The sequence below is a fragment of the Gossypium hirsutum genome, chromosome D02 (genome assembly GCF_007990345.1).
Source record: "Gossypium hirsutum isolate 1008001.06 chromosome D02, Gossypium_hirsutum_v2.1, whole genome shotgun sequence".
Taxonomy (NCBI): Eukaryota; Viridiplantae; Streptophyta; class Magnoliopsida; order Malvales; family Malvaceae; genus Gossypium; species Gossypium hirsutum.
In genome coordinates, this window is record NC_053438.1 from 69,600,447 (window position 1) to 69,624,758 (window position 24,312).

A 24,312-nucleotide genomic window follows, 5' to 3' on the forward strand; every position below is an offset into this window, starting at 1 on the left:
CATCCACATGAAAGGTATTAAAAATTAAAATTTCTTTCTATTTTTTAGTGCTAGCATCAATTAAATTAGATGCAAAATCAATGCCATCATTAGTGATTGTAACATTCAGCCTACATCCTGTAGACTGTGGTAACCAAGCATCTTCTCTGATGGAGGTTCTTTCTCCCGAACCCACCCTCCAGCCCAGCCCATTTGAACTAGTCCTCTTGCCATACACACGCTTTTCCAAGTATATGAAGGTAGACTCCCTAACTTTGCATTTAAGAAATCTATTAATGGAAAATATTTCGCTTTTAAAACTCGGGATAGAAGAGAATTAGCATAATTAATAAGGCGCCAACCCTGCTTGGCTAACAATGCGATATTAAATTTTTCAAATTTCTGAAAACCCATTCCCCCATTTTTCTTAAGTTCACAAAGGGAATTCAATTACACCAATGAATACCTTTCTTATCATGACCTTTCTGCCACTAAAATTTGGCCATAATGCTATCTAACTCATCACATAAAGACTTAAGTAATAGAAAACACGCCATTGAATAAGTAAGGATGGATTGAAGAACGACTTTAATGAATATCTCTTTACCCCATTGAGATAAAACCCTAATGCTTTAACTTTCAATTCACTTCTTGAATTTATCCTTAAGAATTTGGAAAGATTGCTTTTTATTTTTCCCCTCCAAATTAGGCAAACCAAGGTATCTTTCTGTATTATTCGATACACGCACCCCCAAAATCCCTGATGCAAGATACCTATCCCCGTAAGAAGTATCTGCACTGAAAACCACTATTGATTTATTGAAATTAACACATTGACCTGAACAACTTTCATATTCTCTCAAGATAGTTTTCAATGTATGAACATTTTTATTACTAGCTTCTCCAAACAGGATATAGTCATCCGTAAAAAGCAGATGAGAAATTTTTAGGCAACTCTTACTAGCTTTAGCGCCTCTAATCAGGCTATCTCGCATCGCTATCCTCATAAGGGCCGTAAGTCCTTCACTACAAATCAGAAATAAGAACGGGCTTAGGGGGTCCCCTCGTCTAAGTCATCTACGAGACATAGGAGAGACATTTCATGACTAAAGAAACCCAAGCCAAATCAAAGCCCATATATATCGTTATCTCCTTAATAAACTTCCATTCAACCTTGTCGTAAGCCTTGCTCATATCAAGTTTCACTGCCATAAAACTTTTTTTCCCTACTCTCTTTTACCGGAAAGTATGCATAATTCATAGTCAATCAGAACATTATCTAAAATTAATCTTCTCGGAACAAAAGCACTCTGTGCTCCATCAAAGCAATTAAAAATTACTACTTTAAAACGATTCACTATCATTTTAGCTTTCACATTTATAAAGCACATTGCATAAACTAATAGGCCTAAAGTTCTTGAGATTCGATGGATGTGAAAATTTTGGAATCAAAACAATATTCGTGACATTTAGAGATTCAAAATCCATACTTTTATTAAGAACCTTCAAACAAAAGGTCGTAACAACCCTTCCAACAATGTGCCAACATTTTTGAAAGAACAAGGTTAGAAAAACCATCCTCCCCCGATGCTTTCGTAGATCCTATCTCTTTAATCGCCATCCAAACCTCTTTATTAGTATAATTAGACGTGAGCTTCGTATTTTCCTCAACACTAATACATCGTTCAATCTAGGAAAGTAGATGATTTAGATCCCCAACACTATTTGAGGAAAATAGCTTATGAAAAAAAGGCCCGAACCAGTTCCTCATCAATTTCCTCACAAGTTCTACTCCCATCCTCATATATCAAGCAACCAATATAATTACCACACCTTCGCTGAGATGCATATTTATGAAAAAAAGCGGTATTCTTATCCCCTGATCTTAACCAGTTAGCTCGAGCCCTTTATTCCCAATAGACTTTATCTTTTTCAATCTCAAGATTTAGCCTAATCTTTGCGTCGATAATTTTAGCAAGATTCTCATTATCTCTTTGCTTTCATCAACTCCTCCAGTCTACTAATTAGGTACCGCTTAGATCCCTCCATTTTCTGTTTAATTTGTTTAGCCTATTTGATCAACCCTTCTTTCAATACGACAAACTTACCCAAAAGATCTTCTGAAGAACCCTTCCAAATTTTCTCCACTTCTTTAGAAAAGGACTCCTTCAAAACCCACCATGCCTCAAAACATAAGCCATGTCCTCTATCACTATTCCCAAATTGAGCCATTTATATAAGTAAAGGACAATGATTTGAAAAAAAATGTGCTAGATGTTGAATAGACACATTAGGAAACAAGTTCATCCAACTAACATTTGCCACTCCTCTATGAAGCCTCTCTCTAACGTTAGTCTTCGGTAAGTTTCCTCTTTCCCATGTAAACCAAGCTCCATAGTACCCAACGGCTATTAATTGGCATTCCCTCAAGACCCCTCTAAAGGCCTTCATTCTTCTTTCATCTCTAGGTAGACCAACAATTTTTTTCATTCGCATACATAATCTCATTAAAACCACAACAAACAAACCAATGAATCTCCGAATCACACTGAAGCCTTCTCAATAAATTCCATAAAGCCTCTTTATTTCGTGCATAAGGTGAGTCATAAATCACTGTAAACTTCTATTTGCATCCTTTACTAACTTCAAAAACATCAGCATCAATATGGTTGTTAGAGAAATTTCTAAGGTCTACCGAAACATCTCCTTTCCAAGCCAAGCAAATACCACTCTTCGAACCCTTAGCGAAACCTCAATGCCATCAAGAAAACCATACTTCCTTCTAACACGTTCCATTTGCACTTTACTCAACTTAGTCTCTAAAAAAAAGATCATTTGGGGATTATACATCTTCAACACATGTCGAGGCCTCTTTATAGCCCATGGACTTTCCAAACCACGGACATTTCAACTTATGATTTTCATTGCGACCGGTCGGCTTGCCCCTTGGCAATCGCCAATAAAAAATGGTTACTTCCCAATACTCTCCTATTTCTAACTATCAAAGAGCCCAACTCCTTTCCCTCAGTAGAATCTTCTTCCTCCCTTATAGGCATTTTCTTCCTATCACTCCTCTATCTCACACTACTCATAGCCACACACTACTCGTAGCAAGAGCTCTTCTAAATTAAGCTCTTAACGATAGATCCCACCCAATTTCAGCCACTTCAAAACCTAGAGCCATTTTAGCTTGACAGAAAGAGTCATTGTGCCCTAATTGCCCGCAGAAAAAGCAAAACATGGTCAAACATTCATATTTAAAGCTATCATAGGAGCAAATCCCAAAAGAAAACAATATATTCTTCTCCATTTTCAATGGACGCTGAACATCTAAAATCACCCTTACTCGTAAATATGATTGTAGCCCCTATCAAGATTTATACTATCATATTCCACATATTTTTCGAGGAAATCCCCTAATTGCCTTGCCAAAACCCCATTAAAAAAACCTGTCGTCACTCCATGGATTTAAACCCAAAAATTTGCATAAACAAACGATCTTTTCTAGGGATCTTTACCCCTCATTAATCGATGTAACAATAAAATATGGTTATTAAAAATCCACTGTGACCCTTTAATCACTCTTTCCAAATCCATCGTATGAAAAAATCTAAATAAAAACCGTTTTTCCCCTAACTCCCAAGATCTGAACCCCTTCAACTGGATGCCATAGATTGGCCATTGTGCTTCTCATTGCTGAAAAGTGAATAACACTAGCCGTCAGAAAACAACCGACCAGACAAAACTCCATCCTCTCCGTCTCTGAATCAGGATTCGTTCTTGCTTGCAAAATCTCGTCTTCCTCTTCATCTAAAGACAAATTCACTAACTCTTTCTCCATACTAACGAAATTTACTAGATCCACCGAAACAAATGCAAACAAAGAGTCACTAAAAGAAAAACATAATAGCACCATCAATCCCTACCGAAAAACCAAAAGTTAAAACAAAAAAACCTAAAAACAAGAACATGCTGGAAACCAGCAAACAGAGGCATGCTAGAAAAGCAAGACATTCTTTGTAATTAAAAAAATGCATAATTTTAAATCAAAATACATATATCATATTTTCTAATTTTGAATGATAGTGTGATGTTTTAAGTTGAGATATTTGATAATGGGATGAGGAATGGGATTGCTTGAAATTAAACCCAAACTCAGCTTATAGCATAATATTTTTGCTATTAGGTCAAGAGATTATTGACTTATTATATATATTTAAAAAATCATTTATTGTAGATTTTATAGAATAATATATATAAAAAGACAAAAACATCATATAATAATATTTATAAATTATTCTAATAGATCTTTTATTTTCTAATTATTTTGATATCAAGTTAACTCAAAATACTAACTCAATAATAATATCGTGATACTAAATCAATTAAAAAATTAGTATAGATTATCAAAAAAAATAATTAAATTTTATATAGATATTATATATATATTTAAGTGAGGGGTCCAAAGAGTAGAGAATTCTATGGTTGTATGCCTTTGATATGTGTATATTCCTTAGAATAATTTTTTATCAAAATTCAAAATAGAATTTTAGTTGTATGCCTTTGATATACTTTTTCACTTGAATTTTAGTCCTTTCCTGAGTTATTATGTAATCAGTATGGGTGTTTGTTTATAGGTTAGAGTTGGGCTTATAAATGACATCAACATATAAAGTTAAACTGTTTAAGTTTCGACCCATTCAAAATATAAATTTTCAATTTTATTCAAACTATTTTAAATAGATTAAAATATGCTATAAGTCCTGTTGTTTGTAAATTAGAAATTTAATTTTATACTTTTATTTTTAGATTTTAAAATTCGGGTTTAACTGTTAATAAAAAGTGAATATTTTTTAATTTCAAAATGTCACACTAGCAAATTTAATAATAAAAAAAATTAATAGTGTTAACAAATGAATTTGAATTTTAAAAATCTAAAAAATGGATGAATTAAATTCTTGGAAATAAAAGTCTAGGGACTAAGTTCAAAATTTATGAAGAGTATAGGGACCTATGGCATATTTTAACCTTGTAAATATTAGTTGAGAGATAATTGATTTAATCGACTTAATAAATCAATTCAAATAAATCGGCTTCGATTAAAACAACTTCGGCAGTTCATTTGATTGCATAGTTGGTTGTGGATTGTTATCAATTATTGAATCTAACAATCATAAGTGTAACACCTTATACTCGACCCGATCGCCTAATCAAAGTATTAGAATGCTACATTTGTTGCTGAAGCAACGACAATTAATTTCAGTTGATTTCATTATTTCATTCAAGTTAATAAGATCATTATACATTTACAACAAGATTCAAACACAATTTTGGTTATATACGAGCTTATGATAGCACTTTCAGTGGTCTAAGTTTGAACATGGACTAAAATGTGAAGTTTCCAAAGATTTGAGCTGACATCGAAGCGTCTGGGGTTCTTCGTCGTGATGTCACTCTTTGACTTGCCATCATTGCTCCCTCGTCGTGACGTCCGTTTTGTTTTTGCCCTGTTTCCATTTCTTCAAATTAAATCATCTAAGGCATACTCAATTTCCATATGTATTCTACAATTACTTACCAAAACACATTTATATAATGCAGGGAGTCCATTTGTTTACCATTTACTAGCATAAGCACTCACCTAGGTACATGCCATTTACTAAAAAACAAAACAGAGAAGTAATTTACTCTTTTCCCAGTTACAATGATATGATGAGATGTGAAGCTACTAATCCTTAATAATATGTTGCCTCTAGCTTTTACCTACATGTTTAAAACACGTGTTAAGCTAATGAAAGCTTAGTAAGTACAAACTTACAGTTTATCTACACAGGAAAACATAACTCAATGTCATTATAGTAAATAAGTTCAGGACCTGTTAACATTAATAACATTAAATTACCACTCAATAAACGTATAATTTCATCCATCACTATTCTTTATCAATTTACAATCTTGTCACCTTTTAATAAATTTTGTCTTCTTATTTCATTATTCAATAGAGGCTATCTTTTATTGTTCAACAAAGGCCCATTGACTTAACAGAACACATAGGATATACGAAAAAAGTACAGAAATTATCGTAGTGCAATAACAGAATAGGACAACACCGAAATGCGTATTCACAACAAAGAGCGCGATAAGTTTTCCTTAATGCCATGCCATCTATATCCCACTAGTTCTCATGTCATCTACTTAGACAATTATATCGAAGTCAATTTCATTTCCTCATTTGAGAACATAATTTAAATACTTTAAACTTATTTCAGTTTAGTCCACATTGTAACAATTCAAAAACAAAATTTTTAACTTTCTTTAATACATATAACATATCTAACTACTTAATAAAAATTCCATAATTTACTACTAAAACTTACCATATTTCTCATGTGACTTTTGCATATTTTGCAATTTAGTCTTTTTCTTTGTCATAATTCAGCAAGTATTATCATAACATTACTACATCATTCCACATATCACTCATCAACATATTTCACTTCAGTTACACACTTAATCATAATAATTGCATTTTCTTTCAACTTTTACATCTTTTACAATTTAGTCATTTTTCTCACTTTTAATCTTTCTCCCACCTTTCTTCCTTTTCTCTATAACAAACTACTTAGTGGATGAAATTAAATCATCACTTTCTTTATCCTTAATCAACATTAATTTTTATTTATTTCTTTTATTTATTTATTTATGGAATTAAATCCTCTACTAACACTGATAATTTCTAATTTATAACTTCCTCAAATTCTAATTCATTTACTATTAATTTGACACCATTTCCAATTCATGGGATTTTGGGGATGTTATAATAAGTTATTGTACTCTTCGTGAAATTAAAATTTAGTCCCTCTGTTTTTTAGATTTCAAAATCCAAGTTTGTCTGTTAACATTGTTATGATTTTTTTTGTTAAATTCAGGTTAATTACAATGTTATTTTTTTAGTTACATTGCTACCAAATGAGTATTAACAATTGGACTTGAATTTTGAAATCTAAAAAATAAAGAAACTAAATTACTAGAATTAAAATTATAAAGATTGAATTCCAAATTTGTAAATACGGGAATATTTTAACTATTAAATATTATAAAAATATGTATTATTTATTATATTATAATTTATATTAAATCAACCAAGCCCAACAATACATTTCCAAACCCAATAAAATTAAATGAGTTTTATTACCAAAAAACCCAATTAAATCTAACCCAATTATTTAAAAAACCATCTAAATATCTAAACAACTCCAATATTTGTTATCATAAAATAATTTATATGATATATAAAAATATTAAAAAAATTAACATATTAAAAATTTAAAAATGAGTTGGGTCAAGTTTGAGGCTTAAATATTTGAAACAGACAATTTAGGCTTTATTTGATAAAGTGTTGAAAAATTTAATTATTTGAAAATTAATATTTTCAGCTATTTAAGTTTTTAAACACGTATGATAACCCACAATAAAAACAAGTAGATAATTTTTTTTTACAAAAAGTGTAAAAAATGGTAAGTAGATAAAAGACTTACTTATCACTCAATAGAGAATAAATTTAATTGTTTATTTTATTTTATTCTTTCTCATTTAAGATTATATTATTCTTTTATCACGTTTTAAGCATATTATCCTCCTATTTAAGGGTTCATGAGAAACTATGTATAGTTCTAAGTATTGTATAAAAAAATAAATAAGATTTTTAAAAAATAACTTTATATTTACTAATTTGATTCACACGGCGGCTATATTTGCCACAATAAATTGTAAATTCATTACATGTTTTGATCGTTTTATATAAAAAATAATAAAAATGTAGAAGCACATTGAAAGTATGATAATTGAGTAATAGTTGTGGTCCACTTCAAAAATTATTGATAACTTTATAAAAACTACCATATCAAGAAAATCTCTTTTAATTTTTTCTTTTGGTTTGACTTTACTCCAAATGTCTTTTCTTCAATTGATTTGGATTGAAAAACTACTTTCAGCTTCTTCTACATGGTTGAATTGGATCGAAAGGTGACTTTTCTTCAAAATTGATGTGGCATTTTCCAGAAATCCTTCAAGTTCTTCGGCTTCTTCAAAGAATTCTGCAAAGATTTTCTAGGCTTATTGAACTTGTGAATGTGTAGAATGGCTTGGGGTGACCCCTCTTTATAGTGCCAATTACTTGAATAAAAGAGAGTTATTGTAGAATTTAACTGCTCCATTTGATTGTTTTACAAAATTTTAACTATTTTATTTATTATTTATCTCTTCCTAATGTAATTAATTAAAGATAAAATAATCATTTGATATTATCACTTAAGTATTTTATTTTTAATTAGTGGTGATATAAAAAATATTATTTATTAATTAAAGAAAAATAATTACGACACATATATGATATCATTTTCATAATGGTAACTTTGACTTTGACCCACAATAATTTTGGTTTGACATGTGTCATTTTGTAATGTTCCCGTAAATTTTCTTCGGCCGCACCGTAACCTTGTAATTTTGTAAGTCAATGTCTTTAATTTAGATATAATAAGAACGTATAATGAGATTAATGTTCAAAAGAAAATTTATATTTTTTAATTTTCTTTTTGTTCCTTTATTTTTTTTAATCTTTTTACTCTATCAAGTAAAATCTAAATATCATACACACCTCCCTCCACCGCCAACACTTAACACCAATTCTAAAACTCCTTAATACTCTATCAAGTAAAACCTAAATATCATACACCTCTCTCTCCGCTGCCAACACTTAACACCAATCCTAAAACTCTTTAACACTCTATCTAGTAAAACCTAAATATCATACACACCTCCCTCCGCCGCCAACACTTAACACCAATTCTAAAACTCCTTAACACTCTATCAAGTAAAACCTAAATATCATACACATCTCTCTCCGCCGCCAACACTTAACACCAATTCTAAAACTCCTTAATACTCTATCAAGTAAAACCTAAATATCATACACACCTCTCTCCGCCGCCAACACTTAACACCAATCCTAAAACTCTTTAACACTCTATCTAGTAAAACCTAAATATCATACACACCTTCCTCCGCCGCCAACACTTACACCAATACTAAAACTCCTTAACACTCTATCAAGTAAAACCTAAATATTCCTTGATACTCTATTAAGTAAAACCTAAAGATCATTCACACCTCCCTCAGCCGTCAACACTTAAAAACAATCCTAAAACTCCTTAATACTTTATCGAGTGAAACCTAAATATCATGCGAACCTTTCTCCGCCGCCAACACTTAACACCAATCCTCAAACTCCTTAATAACATTAAGACGACCATCACCTACATCAACTACAAAATCAAATCACTACATTTCATATGAAGTCAATAGCATGACATCCCAAGAAACCTTTTACCTCATCAATAGGGGCATCCAAAACAATCCTTCTCTCTATATAGTCTATACCTCTTCCATCTTCTCTCCTTGCTGGTTGTAAATATCAACAATATATATCATACCATATAGAAATTCCATCAAAGATTGACTATGTCATCGAGAAAAAAAAAAGAAATCCAAATACAGTGATTACCTAAAAGTAAATCCAAGACGAAATAATTAAGAAGGCAGTAGGTCAAGATTTCACTATAATTTTATATGACCATATACATGCAGCCAACCATAAGTCAATTGTTTTCCAACATATCCCAACCAAAAACCCAACTGTCCTACATTCAATAATTACCAGAGAAAACATATATATTAGCTGTCAAAATATAGAATTACACTAAAAACAAACCAAAAACAAACAGAGAAAATTAAAATAAAACCAAAGTTTTTAATCAACAAAATTTTGTATAATTAATACGACAAAACTGATCAAAATTCCCTCTCTCTTTTTTTTGTTTGTTTGTTTAGTCTGTGACTGTACATTCCCTCCAAAATTATTGTACTGTTGATTTGAGTTTGATTCTGTAGTTGTTTTTTTCTTTAATTCGATGTTTTAATGGTTTTCGCTAATTTTAAAATTAATCGCTCGTTAACCCCAGCATTGGTTGTGAAAACCAAACTCCGCCATGCAATCTCTCACTTCTTTCCTAATCATCTCCTGCATTGCGGCCAATAGTTCCGTACCCAACGACGCCGTTTTCGTCCCGTTATCGTGCTTTTCCGCTACTGAGCCCGACTCTTTATCCGTACACGAGTTATCGTTGTTCAACTCGACCAACTCGTCGCTCCAAGAACGTCCGAGGGTAAGCGCGGTCGAAACGCGAGAGTGCGGCGTCGATTCGGCTACGCTCAATCCCAAATCGCTGACGTCGGAGCCGGAAGGACTTCCCGGGTTGCTGATGCTTCCGGATCTCGGAAACTTGCTGGACCGTCTCTCCGATTCCTGAACCGAATCGCCATCTTCCGCCGATCGTCTTCGCTTCAACGTCGAGTTCCAATGGTTCTTAACCGCGTTGTCCGTACGACCGTTGAGGAGTCTCGCTATGGTGGCCCACTTGTTGCCGAACTTGGCGTGGGCTTTGATGATGATCTCATCTTCCTCCGCCGTGAAAGGACGGTGCGCGACTTCAGGAGACAACTGGTTGCACCACCGCAGCCTGCATGATTTCCCCGATCGGCCGGGGATTGACCTCGATATCAACGACCAGTTTCTCGGACCATGGAGCTGAACCAGCTTACGCAATGACTCATCCTCCTCGGGTCCCCAAGGTCCCTTCACACGATCAATATCTTGATCCATTGCTTTGTTACTAACAGTTTCGAAATATAAACAGAGATCTCAGTTTGTTTGTCAATGGAGGTGAAGAAAAAAAATATCGAAGAAGCTCTCGAATTGTATTCGTGAGAGGCAAAAGAGGAACAAGAAGGGTTTATAAAGGGCGATGCGTTAGGGTAACTGATAGAGCCGGTTAACAAATACAGGTAATAAGCGTTAAAGCAAACCGGTATTAACCGGTAACCGGTTGAATACACAACCAGCTGGATAGCCTTCAAGGTAGCCACGTAAGCCAACATTGAAATTTGAATAATCCCGAATATATCCTTGTGGGGTTAGTTTAGTAATTTCAACACGGTCGTTTCCTGATTTGACTCGTACAGTTATGGAAGTTACTGAAATGGAAAGAAACGAAGGAGTGAGAAAATCGCGAGAAATTGAGGAGAAATTTTGGAAGAGGATAAGTTTGACTCAGCCAGGCTGGAAACCATTACGTGGGACTTCAATTTTTTATTTTGATTTTTTTAATTCACAAATTAAATTTTGTCGTTTTGTTAGGTTTTTGGGTGCTGTGCAAAAGCAAAAAATATTGCTGATGTGGACAAAAACAGCCAAAGTAAGCCTGGGAAAATTGATTGACAGCTTTCAAAAATTCCAGCCTGTAAACCTGCCATCGGAGAAGAGATTAACGGCATTCAAGCCACCGACACGAGGGGTTCATCACCGACCCTCCTTACCTAAAGCACCAAATTTTATCCCAACAGTTCGATGTACGTAATATTAAAATTTTATAGATTTAATTCTTTTATTTTCTATTTTTACATTTTAGTCCAAATCTAACAAAATTTGTTAAATTTTATTATTTCTAAAATTTTATATCGTATTATCTTATATGTAACACTATATCAACTAATTATTATCACATAATATTAAAAATAATTACGATATTATAGTTAATTGATATAATGATCAAGTAAAGATTAAAATTTCAAAATTTAAAAAAATTATTAAAAAATCTCACACTTTTCAATAATCTATTAATATATATATATTAATTTGGTATTATTTAATCCCTTATTTTTATCATAAAAAACAACCCTTTTATTTTTTTATTAAATACTCCTGTCAAATTGCTGACATCAAATTAAAAAAAAAAACCTTTTCAGCACATACAAACAAAGTATATCAACATTTTAATCTATGGTGTTTTTCTTTGTTGATGCGGTGATGTTTTATGTTTTTCATTCAATTTATGAATTTGTTGTTCTGGCCAATAATAATAATAATAATGAAAATATTCAAAGATGATATAATGATAAATCAAAATATTTCTAATTACAAGTTGATACAACCGAAATAATGCAAGAACTAACATCTCGGGGTCTACATACCTATGTAACTTTACATTTTGATTTTGGGAATTGGGACAGACATGGAGGCACCGCTGGCTGGGAGGAAATGTGATGGGATTATAGTTGAAAGGGTAAAATAACGTTTCTAAGTTTGAGGATCAAACTGATAAAATTCGTAAGTATAAATGAATAAATTTATTGAGTTATTCAAAATTAGGGTCAATTTAATAGAATATGTAAGTATGGGCGACCAAAATAGTAACGGTTGCTTGAATCGAAAATTTTTAAAGTTGGGTAACCAAAATAAAGGAATACAAATTTTCTTCATAGTTATCATAAAAACTCTTACTAAAATTCATCTGCGACTATATCTTGTCACCGTCGGAGAAAAATCTTTATTGATTGGCATGTATAAATCAGGGTTACAAAGACCTTTTAAATAAGCGACTACAATAGTCCGATGGTAATCAAAATCGTGGCTAATTAGATACGTTTATAAGAGTCAAATTTGTGCAAACAAGGTTGAAAATTTTATGTAATGTAAACCTCACGTAATTAAACTCTCCTAAGACTTTTAAACTCTCTTAGACTTTACCGAGAAAAAACCAATTCATTGATGTTAATCACTTTAACAAATAAAAATTGATTTGTTCAATTTGAGTTATCTTCTTAAAAATTAATACCATGTTTGGAATTTGAACAATCCAATTTGAAAACTTCTAAACTAACCCTAAATCTTGAATATTGTTGATAGATACGAATTAAAATGAAATGTAAATAGATATGGTAGTAATTGCTTTCAATTTGTTATATTGCAAGTAATAATATAGCTGTGTGCCAGTGCAAGAAAAGATAAATAATAACATAAAAAGAAATCATGAGAATGGGTTAGACGTGTTCATGGGTCTGGTAATTCGCTCAATTCAGTTCGTTTTGAGTTAAGTTTGGGTTTAATTTTTTAACTTTGGGTCAATTCGCTCGATTCTTATCTTTTGTTTTGCTTGGCAGCGATGCCAACCTCCGAGCTGGTTATCGCTTGCCTTTTTCCTCTCTCATTAACCCTTTATTTCTTTTTTTTTTCATTGACTACACATGTTTTCTCTCTTTTCAGTTTACAGATTTATTTTGTAGGTATTTTTGTTGTCTTCACAAGTTGTGATGGACAAATGATGGTGCTTATCATTCGCTCGATTCTTATCATTCGTTTTGGGTCAAACTTGAGTTTAATTTTTTAACTTTGGGTCAATCCGGTTTGGCTCAATTCACTATTCAAAAAAAAATCTATATTGATAATAGAGTTACAAATATCTCTAAAGCTATAATCCTCATATTCAATTTTAAAAAAAAATGTTACCTTAAAAGAAAAAGCAAAAAATAAATTGAAACTTAAAATAAAAGAGAGCGAAATCTGCGAAAACGTCAAAACTCAAATTTATACAATATTCATTTAACAGTTAAATTAACAATTTTAGTGACGGAATGACCTAATTAATATAACATCGATAGTTTACAGATGTAATTAAAATGATTTGAAGTTCAAGTATAACTAGAGAGTGGCAGGTTTAATAACCCTTTTAGTTCCTTTTAAACAAAATTTTAAACTTTAGCTCTCAAACTTCTAAAATTCTATTTTCCCCCTTTCCAAATAATGAGTTGTTGGCTTCGTCCCTAGAATGAGGATGGTTAACATTCTGACTCAAAAAAGAACAAAAAGGGTAAACGAGCCTCTCTTTTTCCCGTATAGAACTCAATTGTCGGTAAAAGTGTCGTCGCTAAAAAGCGTTGTACTGTCACTAAAAAAACACAAAATCGCGGAGAAAATAAAATAAAAAAAGAAAGGATGAAATTGAAAAGCAGCACTACTACCAACAAGTAGAGATATTAAAAAACAATATCTTATATTGAACGATTAACAGTCATAATCAAACATCTAGATTCTCAAAGACAACATAATCAAGATAGAGAATAATCGAGGATGTTTCCTATGCCAACTTACAATGTTTCTTTAATTAATTAAATGATGATATTGCTTTTCTCCATAGGCACTGCACATGTGACTCCATTTTACGCCACATGTATATGAGAATTACACTGACACATCCCACCATAATTAGCCTATATAAACCTTTACATCACTTGTCTAAAATCTTAATATATACGTTCTAAACTATTAAAATAGTCACTCTTGTTTCTCTCAGGTTATATTTTAGTCACTTACGTTTTCGTGTTGTAACATTTTAGTTACTGAGCGTTAATTGTTGTTAACGGTGTAACGATAAGTTAACGTGGCACGTTAAATTATCTTTTTCGTTTTGAGCAATTTTTTTCTTTTACGTTAAAAGAGATGAAGAAGGGAAGAAAATAGAGGGAGAGACAGAAGAGAATGAAAAAAAAAAAGGAAAGTTAAAAGAACATAAAAGAAAAAAATGCTCAAAATGGAAATATATAGGGACCAATGTATAATTTAACCTAATTTTTTTGTTAGAAATGATGGTTTAACATGCCACGTCAGCTTACCGTTACACCGTTAACGACAATTAACAGCTCAATGAGTAAAACGTTACAACACGCTAACGTATGTGACTAAAACGTAACATTTCAACCATAAATGACTAAAATATAACTTGAAGGAAACAAAAGTGACTATTTTAATAATTTACTCTACATATATAATCAAGGACAAAATTAGGGTTGGAATTTTGGATATCTAGAAAATTGCTTTGGGTAAAAAATGAATAAAATATTTTTTAGTTCAAAGTATAATTTTACCATTATACTAATTTGTAAATTCTTTTAAAAAATAAAGGGATTAATAGACAATTCTTCATGAGGGGGACAAGACCACTACCTACCCCTCAGTCCGACGCTGTTGGATATGATTCTATATGGAGGGCACCCACAAACTATAAAAGATTTTGGTTCTGTAAGTGCTACAATTCATGAACTCTTGTCTATTATAAATCTTAATCAGGATGGTGAACTTGCTGGCTCGAGGTTTAAAAGTTCTCTCTTTGCTCTTCGATTGATACCGTTTTATTTTTTTTTTAAATTTTTATCTGAAAACATAGTTATTAGAAAACGAAAAATATATGAATTATTATAATAAGGAAAAAACAATTTTATATTTTAAATTTGTTGGATTTTGGTTTATGATAAAGAATATGGGAGAAATAAATAAGAATAGAAAGGATATTTAGCACACGTGATGAAGAAGGATCCAGGATGCTTCCTATTATGGTTAGTTGAGTGTATATTATATGCTTTGTAAGATTGGTTGAATAATTAAATTAAACGGTCCATATATAAATTAAAATTGCTTTTCCTAGGTATTGCACATGTTATTTATATTAATTAAACTCAAAAGGGAACGTTCATCGATATGCTTGAGGATTCAGCTTTGTTTATTTTATTAATGTGTCTGCGGCCAAGTATAGTGGGGATTATGAAAATTTTCATAATTTATGGGATTACAATTTGATTATAAAAAATAATGAAAATTAAGTGATTCGAATTTAAAATGCCCTAAACCCTAAGTGGTTGGACTTTGACATGACTTGAACTTAATATGACTCGACATGAAAATTTTTTGAATAACAAACCTTAACGACCAAAACCCGAAATAATTCAAGCTTGAATAACACAATACTTTTACAATCAAACTAAGTCAAACAATAACAGAACAATATTCATGGATAGCATATACAAAAAAAAAAGTATCTGAAAGTTTCTAAATTGATGCAATATTTATAATTACCTATAACTCATTCAAACCTTTAAATAGGAGGATAAACGCGTTTCAACATGTTCGAATCTATGTCTGCACTAACAAGAATGCTATTGTCAACCGAGTTAAGACTCAATCGGCCATGCCTTGTTTAGTATCTAAAACAGTAAAAATAAATATTTTCATTTATAGTTATTTTAATTGAAAAAAAAAACCAAAAGAAATTCTTCTAATATCTAAAACTAGATAATATTGGGAGAATTGATGGAAAAACATGTGATTAATGGAGGTAGGATTTTTTTTATTCTTAAATTTCTGTATTTTATTATACGAAATTTATTACATGCAAATCACATTGAGCAGAATATTTTTTTCTAACAATGCTTGTGTTTTGATTGCTATTGAGAGATCTAGGATGTGGTGTATGGGGTAAATCTATCGGTTTGGGTTAGTTTATCTCTTACCTATGTCTCTTGTGTAAGTGACTTTTGATTAATGAAATTTTGTTTACTTAAAAAAAAAAACAAGAATAGAGGGACTAAATTGAAAACATGAGCATAGTATATACTATATAGGGACCAACTGCATGAGACATCCCCAAACTATGACCCTTGTTCTAAATTGGTCTCAAACTTCAAAAGATTCTAATTGCATCCGTAAACTATCATGTTATATCAGTCAGATCCTTCCATTATTGCATTTGCTAATTTAGCCATTAAATGGCACGTAAAATTTCATATGACATAATTTAAATTGAAAATTTTAAAGAAAAGTAAAACATTGTCGCATAACTTTTAAAATTTAAAACTAAGAAAGTAAAACCAAAAAGAAGGAGAGAATGGACGACAATTTCTATAAAAGCTTCGAGAACTTCAAAATCAAATTTTTTACAACACCTAGTTTTTACAATCTTCATTTTTATTCTTTAAAGTTTTCATTTTAAATTATACCATAAAAGACCCGACGTCTCATTTAATAGTTAAATTAACTATTTTATTAACGGAAGGACCTTATTAATATAACATCGATAGTTTAGGGATGTAATTAGAATGTTGTAGAGTTTGAGGATCTATTTGAAATGAGGGTCATAGTTTGGGGATGTATGGTGCAATTAACTCTTATTTTCTTAACCTTAAAATTTTGATGGGCTTTTTATGTTTTCAGTCTATATATTTAACAATCCATCAAATAGCCCAAAATAATTAAAGGTCTATTTTAAGCCCAGCCCACATATTATTATTAGTTTTAGAACAAAAACTCGATTCGCTGTCGTAAATCAAAACAAGACGAGGAAATCTCAATTCTGCGAAGAAATCCCAAATTCCCAAAATAATTAGGGTTTTCCACGTAATGTCGACGGGAAGGCCAAAGGACGGCGACACTCAGTTGGCCGTAGTGGAGCCGAAATCGGGGCTCCCACCGCGACCTCCGTCGACTACATCGACGGCGATTGTGGAGTACGAGAAGCCTGCATTCAAGGAGGAGGAAGAGGATTTAGAGGTGAAGCTCCGCCGCATTATAGAGAATGTCCCCGTCCGTGTTAGCAATACATCCGGAAGTTCTGCCGGTTCCGGCTCCGGTGATTTCCACCAGGTTTTTTTTTGTTAACCTAGCTCTCTATTCTCTATTGAGTTTTTATTTGTTGCTTATATTTGTGGCTTCAGTACGAAATCTTAATTGTTGCTTGCTCTGCTAGTAGATTGGCTGATCAAATTTATATTTCATGTGCGGTTTGGGAGATTGTTAATCGTTGTTTTAGTTATCTTTAGGGTCTATGATTGTATGAAAAAGGGCAGAAAAGGAATTTCAATTTTAGAACTGTTGATTTGGCTTAAAAATTAATCACCCAAGGCAGTAAACAGTGCTCTGAAAGTACCAGACCGGAGCTTCGTTCTAGGTTTATAGTGGAATCTTATCTTTGTTTCTTTTAGATTCTTGCAGCATATGATTATGTGCCATAAAGTATATGCATTTTCCTTAGTGGTACTAAGTGTATGTTGTAAAATTTTGATTGCTTATAATTGTTTGGATAATTTTGGTCTGTTAGATGACTTACCAGATTTGCTTATAAAGTGTTCTGTCTGTTGCCTCAGTATCGACAAATGAGACGCAAAGAGCAAGACAGGCTTGCAAGAATGGATGTTGACTACCAGAAAAGGAAGGAAATAGCCGAGTTTAACATGAGAAGGGAAGAAAGATTAAAAGCTGCCGAGGAACGGACGGCTAAGAAGCGCCTAAAACGCCAAAAGAAGAAGCAAAGGAAAAAGGAGAAGAAGATGAAATCAAGTGCTGAGGGAGGAGAGAACAAGAAGGAAGAGTCTTCAGATGATGAAGCTGACTCTGAACATGACGAAGCAACAGTAGAATGAGCAAATTTTTACTTTGATATCTATTCTCTGACCTTGGTCCTGCAAACTTGGCTCCAACTTGAAGGAACCAGATCTTGTGTTGTTATTTATACCGAGTTGGAGTGTTGAACTCAGTCTTCCTTGTGTGCACATTTGTGACAAGCAAAGCAATGAGGCAGGAGGTAAATGTAACTTCAAAAGAAAAGGTTCCGAAATATTAATTTGATTTTTGTAACAAAAGTTTTGCTTATTCTGATTTATGCCATGTGATGCCTGTTATGTACTTTCAAAGTTATGTTGGTTCAAGAAGATATATATTTTACTAACCACTTGAATTACTGTTCTACCATGAGAAACAATGAAAACTAGGAAGATTTCTGTTTCAAAATAAAGGGTCGCTTAGATAGTACTAGTTTAATGGTGACATTAGTTTGGTTTGATCTTTGGCTACTCTTGAATCTACCCTGGTTGACTAGGAGGCATATAAGTTATTGTGGGACAAATCATGGAATGGGTGGTTGATGACTTATTTGGTGTCACCAATGCTACCCTGGCACCGGCCATTAGCTACTGGTTTCATTTTTGTTTTGTTATTTTCTTGTTCACATGAATTGTCTCTATTTCTGGTGGGATTTGTTGAGAAGCTATTGTGATTCATAGTAAAAGTACCATAGAGGACGTTATTCTAGTAGTCAAATTGCATTTTGCCCCCTTTACTCAAAAAATAAATAAATTAGTCTTTGTACTTTAGATTAAAGAGTAAATTGGTTCTTTTGTTAAAAATTTCATCCGTTTCTATTGTTAAAAATTGATCCTTGGACATCAGCATGAGGTATACATGGCATGTCTCGTATAATTGTTTGGCTTTTTTGTTAATCACCCTAACTTTTAACAATAGAAATGGATGAATTTTTTTAACAGAAGAGATTAGTTTGATATTTTTCATTTTTTGAGTAAAGGAGGCAAAATATATTCTGACACTTAATGCAGGGGCCTCCATAATCCTTTTACCAATGATTGATCTACATCTTAACCGAACTTGTAATAAGTTCAATTCTCACCAAAAAGTTTTGGATGAAATGGTATGGTACATTAAGGGTAAGGGGATTAGAAAGGAAAAGGCAATCAACGATCTCCTTACAATTAGTTTTAATGATCACACGATGCTAGCCTTTTCATTCTTGCAAATGAACAAGCCTGTTTGAGTGCCAAGGCTTCAACTGATTTGATTGATCCAACCACTTTCCAGAGGCTCAATCCAACAATTAGTCTCCCTGTTCAATTTCGGCAGACGGCCAATCCTCCCCAAGGAAGCATCACAATTTATCTTTATGGCATTCGGAGGGGGGCATTGCCACATAGTAAGGTCGTGCGCATGAGGTGGATTTGACGAAGACTCAAACATCGCTTCCTTAAAACTCACATAAGCGTGAGAAGTTGCAAGCCATTTGTGATCGAATCGCCCTTCATGCTATTGAAGACGAACTCATTCCTAGCTTTCTAGACATGCCAGTACAAGCCTGACATGACTTCTGTTGCTCCTGTAAATGAGTAGTAGTAGACCTGTTTAATGACACGGAACGGAAGAAACCAAACCAAACCATTTTTAATAGTTTGATGACTACGTGCTCTACATGATCGAGCGGTCAAACCATTGTATTAGTGCTCTGCATGATTTAAATCATGATGTTGAATATTATGACGGCGGCAAGCCATGGTTGAACAAATAATAAGCCAACAACTTTGATTCATCTAATTAGAACTAAAAAATATTTGAATAAAAGACTACTTAAATTCAAAACGATATTGACTCCGCCCTGCTAATTAAATACCATTTTAACTAGCACATGTCGTGCTGCTCAGTGTTCACTTTCTTTCCGTTTCAAAGTTGGTGCCATTTCTGTTTCCGTTTGGTAATTTCATTTTCTCCCTCCTTTTCCTTCCTCTCCAGAAAAAAAAAAATCAATAGCAGAAGAAAACGAGAACAGCCATCTCCCCCTCCCCCCCATGGCAGATTCCAACCCTACTCGCGTATCGGTTCATCAAGCTCTTGGAGGTGGCACAGGTCTTCCCCCCCCCCTTTCTCTTCTTCTCTTTTAACACCTCTATATATATTCATACATGTATGTAGCAGTGTCTTCATTTGATTTCCGGATAAATCAATTTCACTTCCATTACCGATCCCACCATTATTTCCACGAATATATGTTATGGGGTTGGCATGATTTGATTGTTTATACACTGTTGTTGGTAGTTGCCGATGTGCTGCTGTGGAGAGAATGGTGTAGCGGTGTTGTGATGCTCACCTCGTCAACCATGGTGTGGTACCTTTTTGAAAGAGCTGGTTATAATTTCTTGTCTTTCATGGCCAACGTATTGTCGCTCCTTGTCGCTATTCTCTTCTTCTGGGCCAAATCTGCTTCTCTTCTCAACAGGTTTCCCCCAGTTTTATTACTATCTTGCTTGAACTCAAATACAAGTGCCAGATACATATACGAGTATAATTAGTTTTTTTTTTATATATTTTTCATGTATTTAGAGAATCTTCGTATATCATGTCCTCGTATCTAATGCAGGTCTTTGCCACCCCTTCCTAATTTAGAGATTTCTGAGAACACTGTTGTGATTATTACTGATGTGTTACACCAATGGATCAACCATACATTATCCATTGCACATAACATTGCAATTGCAAGAGATTTGAAGTTTTTTCTTAAGGTCCAAAGTCTTTTGCCTTTCTATTCGTACATGTTTTTGTTGAACCTTTGACGACACGCCGGAGTATTACAGGTTGCCGTCAGCTTGTGGTTAGTTTCGTACATAGGTAGTCTCTTCGAATTCCTCACTCTGGTCTATATTGGTGAGCTTTACAAGAGCCTGTTCGTTTCAATAATGGTGAGGATTCATTTTACTTCTTCGCATATGCTGATTTTGGTAGAGATGTTTATGTAGGAGTTATTCTTAGTCTATCAGTTCCGGTGGTATACGATAAGTACCAGCACTTCATCGACGAGAAGCTTTGTGTGACACGCAGATTCATTCAAACACAATACAGGAAAATCGATGAAGTGGTATTGAGGAAGCTTCCTTTGCCCTCAAACGGTGGATACCCCCTACATTCTTGATTTGCAGGCTTGTTTTATACATTTGTGGTTATAATTTACATGTTCATTGGGTTTTGGACAGATTTACTAATGGTGGAGGAAACCCTGTTTATATTTTATCAGAAACTCAGTAATTCAGTGTTGTATTAATACATGTATTTATTAAAAAAATGCCAAGGGTGGCTTGTAAAACAGTTATCAGCAGTAAAATCACGTTCAACTATTCTACATTTACCATGAAAGGCAGAATTTATGCAAGCTTGGGAATTGGAATACTCTCTGTATTAGGCAATGTCACCGAGCGTAACAGTTCCAGCGAGAACACCAGCCCCAGAAAGTGTGAAAGGATAGTGTTTGCCGATGCCTGCACAAGCAAAGAGATATGTAAGGGTAAGGCCATGCGATAACCAAGGTTACTGCAGTTGCACCACCATGAATATCAATATATGACTGCAATGTGACGTATATAAAGACACCTCTAAATTTAAAACAAATTGCTAGCAGGTGACCTCAGGCAGCTTTCTAAATCTCGATTTTACAAGCATGGATCTCATTCAGCTAAATGCTATATAGATATTCCATTATGAGGCTCGAATTAGATATAAGTACCTGCACCAAGAATACATCCAAGGCAAGAACTGGACTAGAGCCGGGTGCAATTCCTTGGTAATAAGGAGTTGTGGAGGAGGTAAGTGCCTTCGCGACTAGTAAACCGACTGTTGCTTGCATGCCAAGAATAGCAGCACCCATTCCCAAAAGATTCAGAACGATACCATTTTTCAAGCTTTTCACAACATTGGCACGAGGAGGAGCCTGAAACTCAAGGGGAAATTTTTTAGTAGCGGATGTTGAATGACGTGATGCGTCAAAAGATCAAATAAGCCCTGAACTTGGGTACATGCCTAATCATAAACTAATCCTTCAAACCCGAAAAGAATTCTACACATAATAGGTGACTTAATCTAGACTGAGCTCAAATCGATCACTAAGTCTATAATTCTAATTCGAGGAAGAAAATAAGGCGACAGAAACTAGGAAAAAGAGCTTCCCAACGATATAAGAATGTCACCCTTTTCTTCCAAATAAGTTGATGAACTTTCCAAGTGCAGATTGCACTCAACTATATCAAGCATCATATTCGTTTAAAATGATTAACTTAAAAGTATCTATAGGTAACTCAACTATTAATAATAACACAAGAATTATTTAAATGTCTCATCTCTCAGTACTCCGGAATTTAAAATGATCTGTCTAAGTGAATGCTATAATCCAATTTGTTTCGGTTTATTGTTTGATAGTCATCCTAAATAATGTAACTAACAAACAACAAAAAGAGATCTGCACTTTGAAGGATCACTGTAAGTAATGCATCAGATACTTCAAAACTGTTAGTTCAATTCACAATACCTTTGAAGGATCATTAACAGTCCTTTTGAGTTTCTCTGAAAGTCGAATATAACCGAATGACCAAAAAACCGATATGAATGCAGCTACAATTCCACCGAAAGTAGCATAAAACGTAGCAGGTGATGTAATTTTCCCAGTAACCACAACTGAAAATGAAAGTATCACAGCCGCAACCACCGAGCAAACTAGCTGCCCCCAAAACCCTAAATCCCCCAATCGTTTAAAGTATCTTGACGTGGTCTCTAACCTCTTGGCTACCTGCACCATTTCAGTTCAAAATCCTCAAAACAAACAGGATTTAGAAAAAAGACAAAAACCCTTCATTTACAGTCCATTAAACCCTAAACCCCACTAAACAATCCAAAATTAACTCACAGCATTGTATTAGGGTTTAGGGTTTGTAGCTTTTCTCTGGGTTTTGATGTTACTGATTATAAGAACAATGTGGGTACAGGTTCAATTCTTTTCTTTTTTCAAGATTTATCAGAACAATTTGAAAAACTTAAAACAAAGAGCAGAAACCCAATTCAATAAAGTTGAAACCTGAGCTAAAACCAATAAAATTCTTGAATCAGTTAAAATGGGGGAAATCTAATATTAAGAGAAGGGAAGTGAGGGGAGTACCTGAGCGAGCTTTGCCTTGTCAGAATCATCATTAGGGGAGGTAGAACCAGGTGAAACTGAGGAGGAAGAAGAAGAAGAAGAGACTCTGCTCAACAAAAGCTTAGATCTTTCAACATTGAGGGGGTTCCAGGAAGCGAACGGGGAGATTAGTGGCTTCGGTTTCCGAGTTTCAAGTGAAGCGATAAAATTTGGAGAAGAAAAAGTTATCGCTGGTCGGCGACGGTGAGTTGGAAGGAGGGGACCCACCGCCACCAAACAAATGCCGGAGCGAGTTGCCGGCGGTACCAATAACGTTTGCATGATGACAGGATGATGTGCAGGGGCCGCTTGCGCACGGTGACGGTTGTTAAGTGGCAGCAGTTCGGGTTTGCCCAATGGATTTGTAATTTCATTTGTTTTATACCAAGTTCATGGAGAAGTCGAATCATTCTGCTGAATTTTTTTTTTGCCATTTAAGGTTTTACCATCATAAATATTGTACCATGTATTAATTTAATTTTTATTAATATATTTGTGATAGTATTGGTAAAAAAAGAAATTGATACTTCTATTAAAATCTTCATCTATTTTTGTCATTAAAAACTAAGAATGAGATATACACACATGCCATTTGTCATTGTCTAATTATTCCGTTAGTCACGCCAATTTTAATTTTTAATAATAAGAACTAATTTGTTAACCATTTAAATCCAAATATAATGACCTCTATGATACTTAACAATCGTATTTTCAGACTGCATAGCAAAGTTAAATAAATGAGGATCATTGTGACTCAAACACCTTGGTGAGCTAATTGTTTAATGGATAGGCCAATGTTTCCATTTGTATGTTTTTCCAGCAATGAATGTCCACTGAAATAGCTTGAAGCTAAAGTTTGGTTCCTTAAAAGGGTAAACTGTTGAAATTGCAGTCAATGCACTTGCCCTGCTTTAGTACAACAGGGTTCTATAGAGAGAAAAATGCTCTTAACCGCACTCAAATTCACGTTGTCCGCTGAAATAGCTTGAAGCTAAAGTTTGGATCCTTAAAAGGGTAAACTGTTGAAATTGCAGTCAATGCACCTGCCCTGCTTTAGTAC

At 33.5% G+C, this 24,312-nt stretch overlaps 4 protein-coding genes across 5 annotated transcripts; 2 read left to right on the plus strand and 2 right to left on the minus strand.

Annotated features, from left to right (window-relative positions):
• Positions 1 to 9,701: 9,701 nt before the first annotated feature.
• Positions 9,702 to 10,809, minus strand: LOC107908876 (transcription factor MYB73). Its single transcript, XM_016836159.2, has one exon. It carries the CDS (start codon positions 10,697 to 10,699, stop codon positions 9,989 to 9,991), a length of 711 nt encoding a protein of 236 aa, XP_016691648.1. The 5' UTR covers positions 10,700 to 10,809; the 3' UTR covers positions 9,702 to 9,988.
• Positions 10,810 to 16,991: 6,182 nt separating this feature from the next.
• Positions 16,992 to 18,425, plus strand: LOC107908878 (PRKR-interacting protein 1). The gene is made up of 2 exons (XM_016836161.2): positions 16,992 to 17,344; positions 17,845 to 18,425. The coding sequence occupies exons 1-2, from the start codon at positions 17,102 to 17,104 to the stop codon at positions 18,118 to 18,120; spliced, it is 519 nt and encodes a 172-aa protein (XP_016691650.1). The 5' UTR covers positions 16,992 to 17,101; the 3' UTR covers positions 18,121 to 18,425.
• Positions 18,426 to 19,914: 1,489 nt separating this feature from the next.
• On the plus strand, positions 19,915 to 21,433 carry LOC107908880 (reticulon-like protein B11). 2 transcript variants are annotated; one of them, XM_041089193.1, is made up of 5 exons: positions 19,915 to 20,164; positions 20,354 to 20,534; positions 20,676 to 20,817; positions 20,890 to 20,923; positions 21,052 to 21,433. In XM_041089193.1, exons 1-5 carry the CDS (start codon positions 20,107 to 20,109, stop codon positions 21,222 to 21,224), a joined length of 588 nt encoding a protein of 195 aa, XP_040945127.1. In that variant the 5' UTR covers positions 19,915 to 20,106; the 3' UTR covers positions 21,225 to 21,433. The 2 variants fall into 2 exon arrangements, with proteins under 2 accessions (XP_040945127.1, XP_040945126.1); XM_041089192.1 differs by having other exon boundaries at positions 19,924 to 20,164; positions 20,890 to 20,959.
• Positions 21,298 to 23,711, minus strand: LOC107908879 (protein TIC 21, chloroplastic). The gene is made up of 4 exons (XM_016836163.2): positions 23,235 to 23,711; positions 22,611 to 22,868; positions 21,813 to 22,016; positions 21,298 to 21,567 (listed from the first exon to the last, which is right to left on the minus strand). Exons 1-4 carry the CDS (start codon positions 23,532 to 23,534, stop codon positions 21,454 to 21,456), a joined length of 876 nt encoding a protein of 291 aa, XP_016691652.2. The 5' UTR covers positions 23,535 to 23,711; the 3' UTR covers positions 21,298 to 21,453.
• Positions 23,712 to 24,312: the final 601 nt, after the last annotated feature.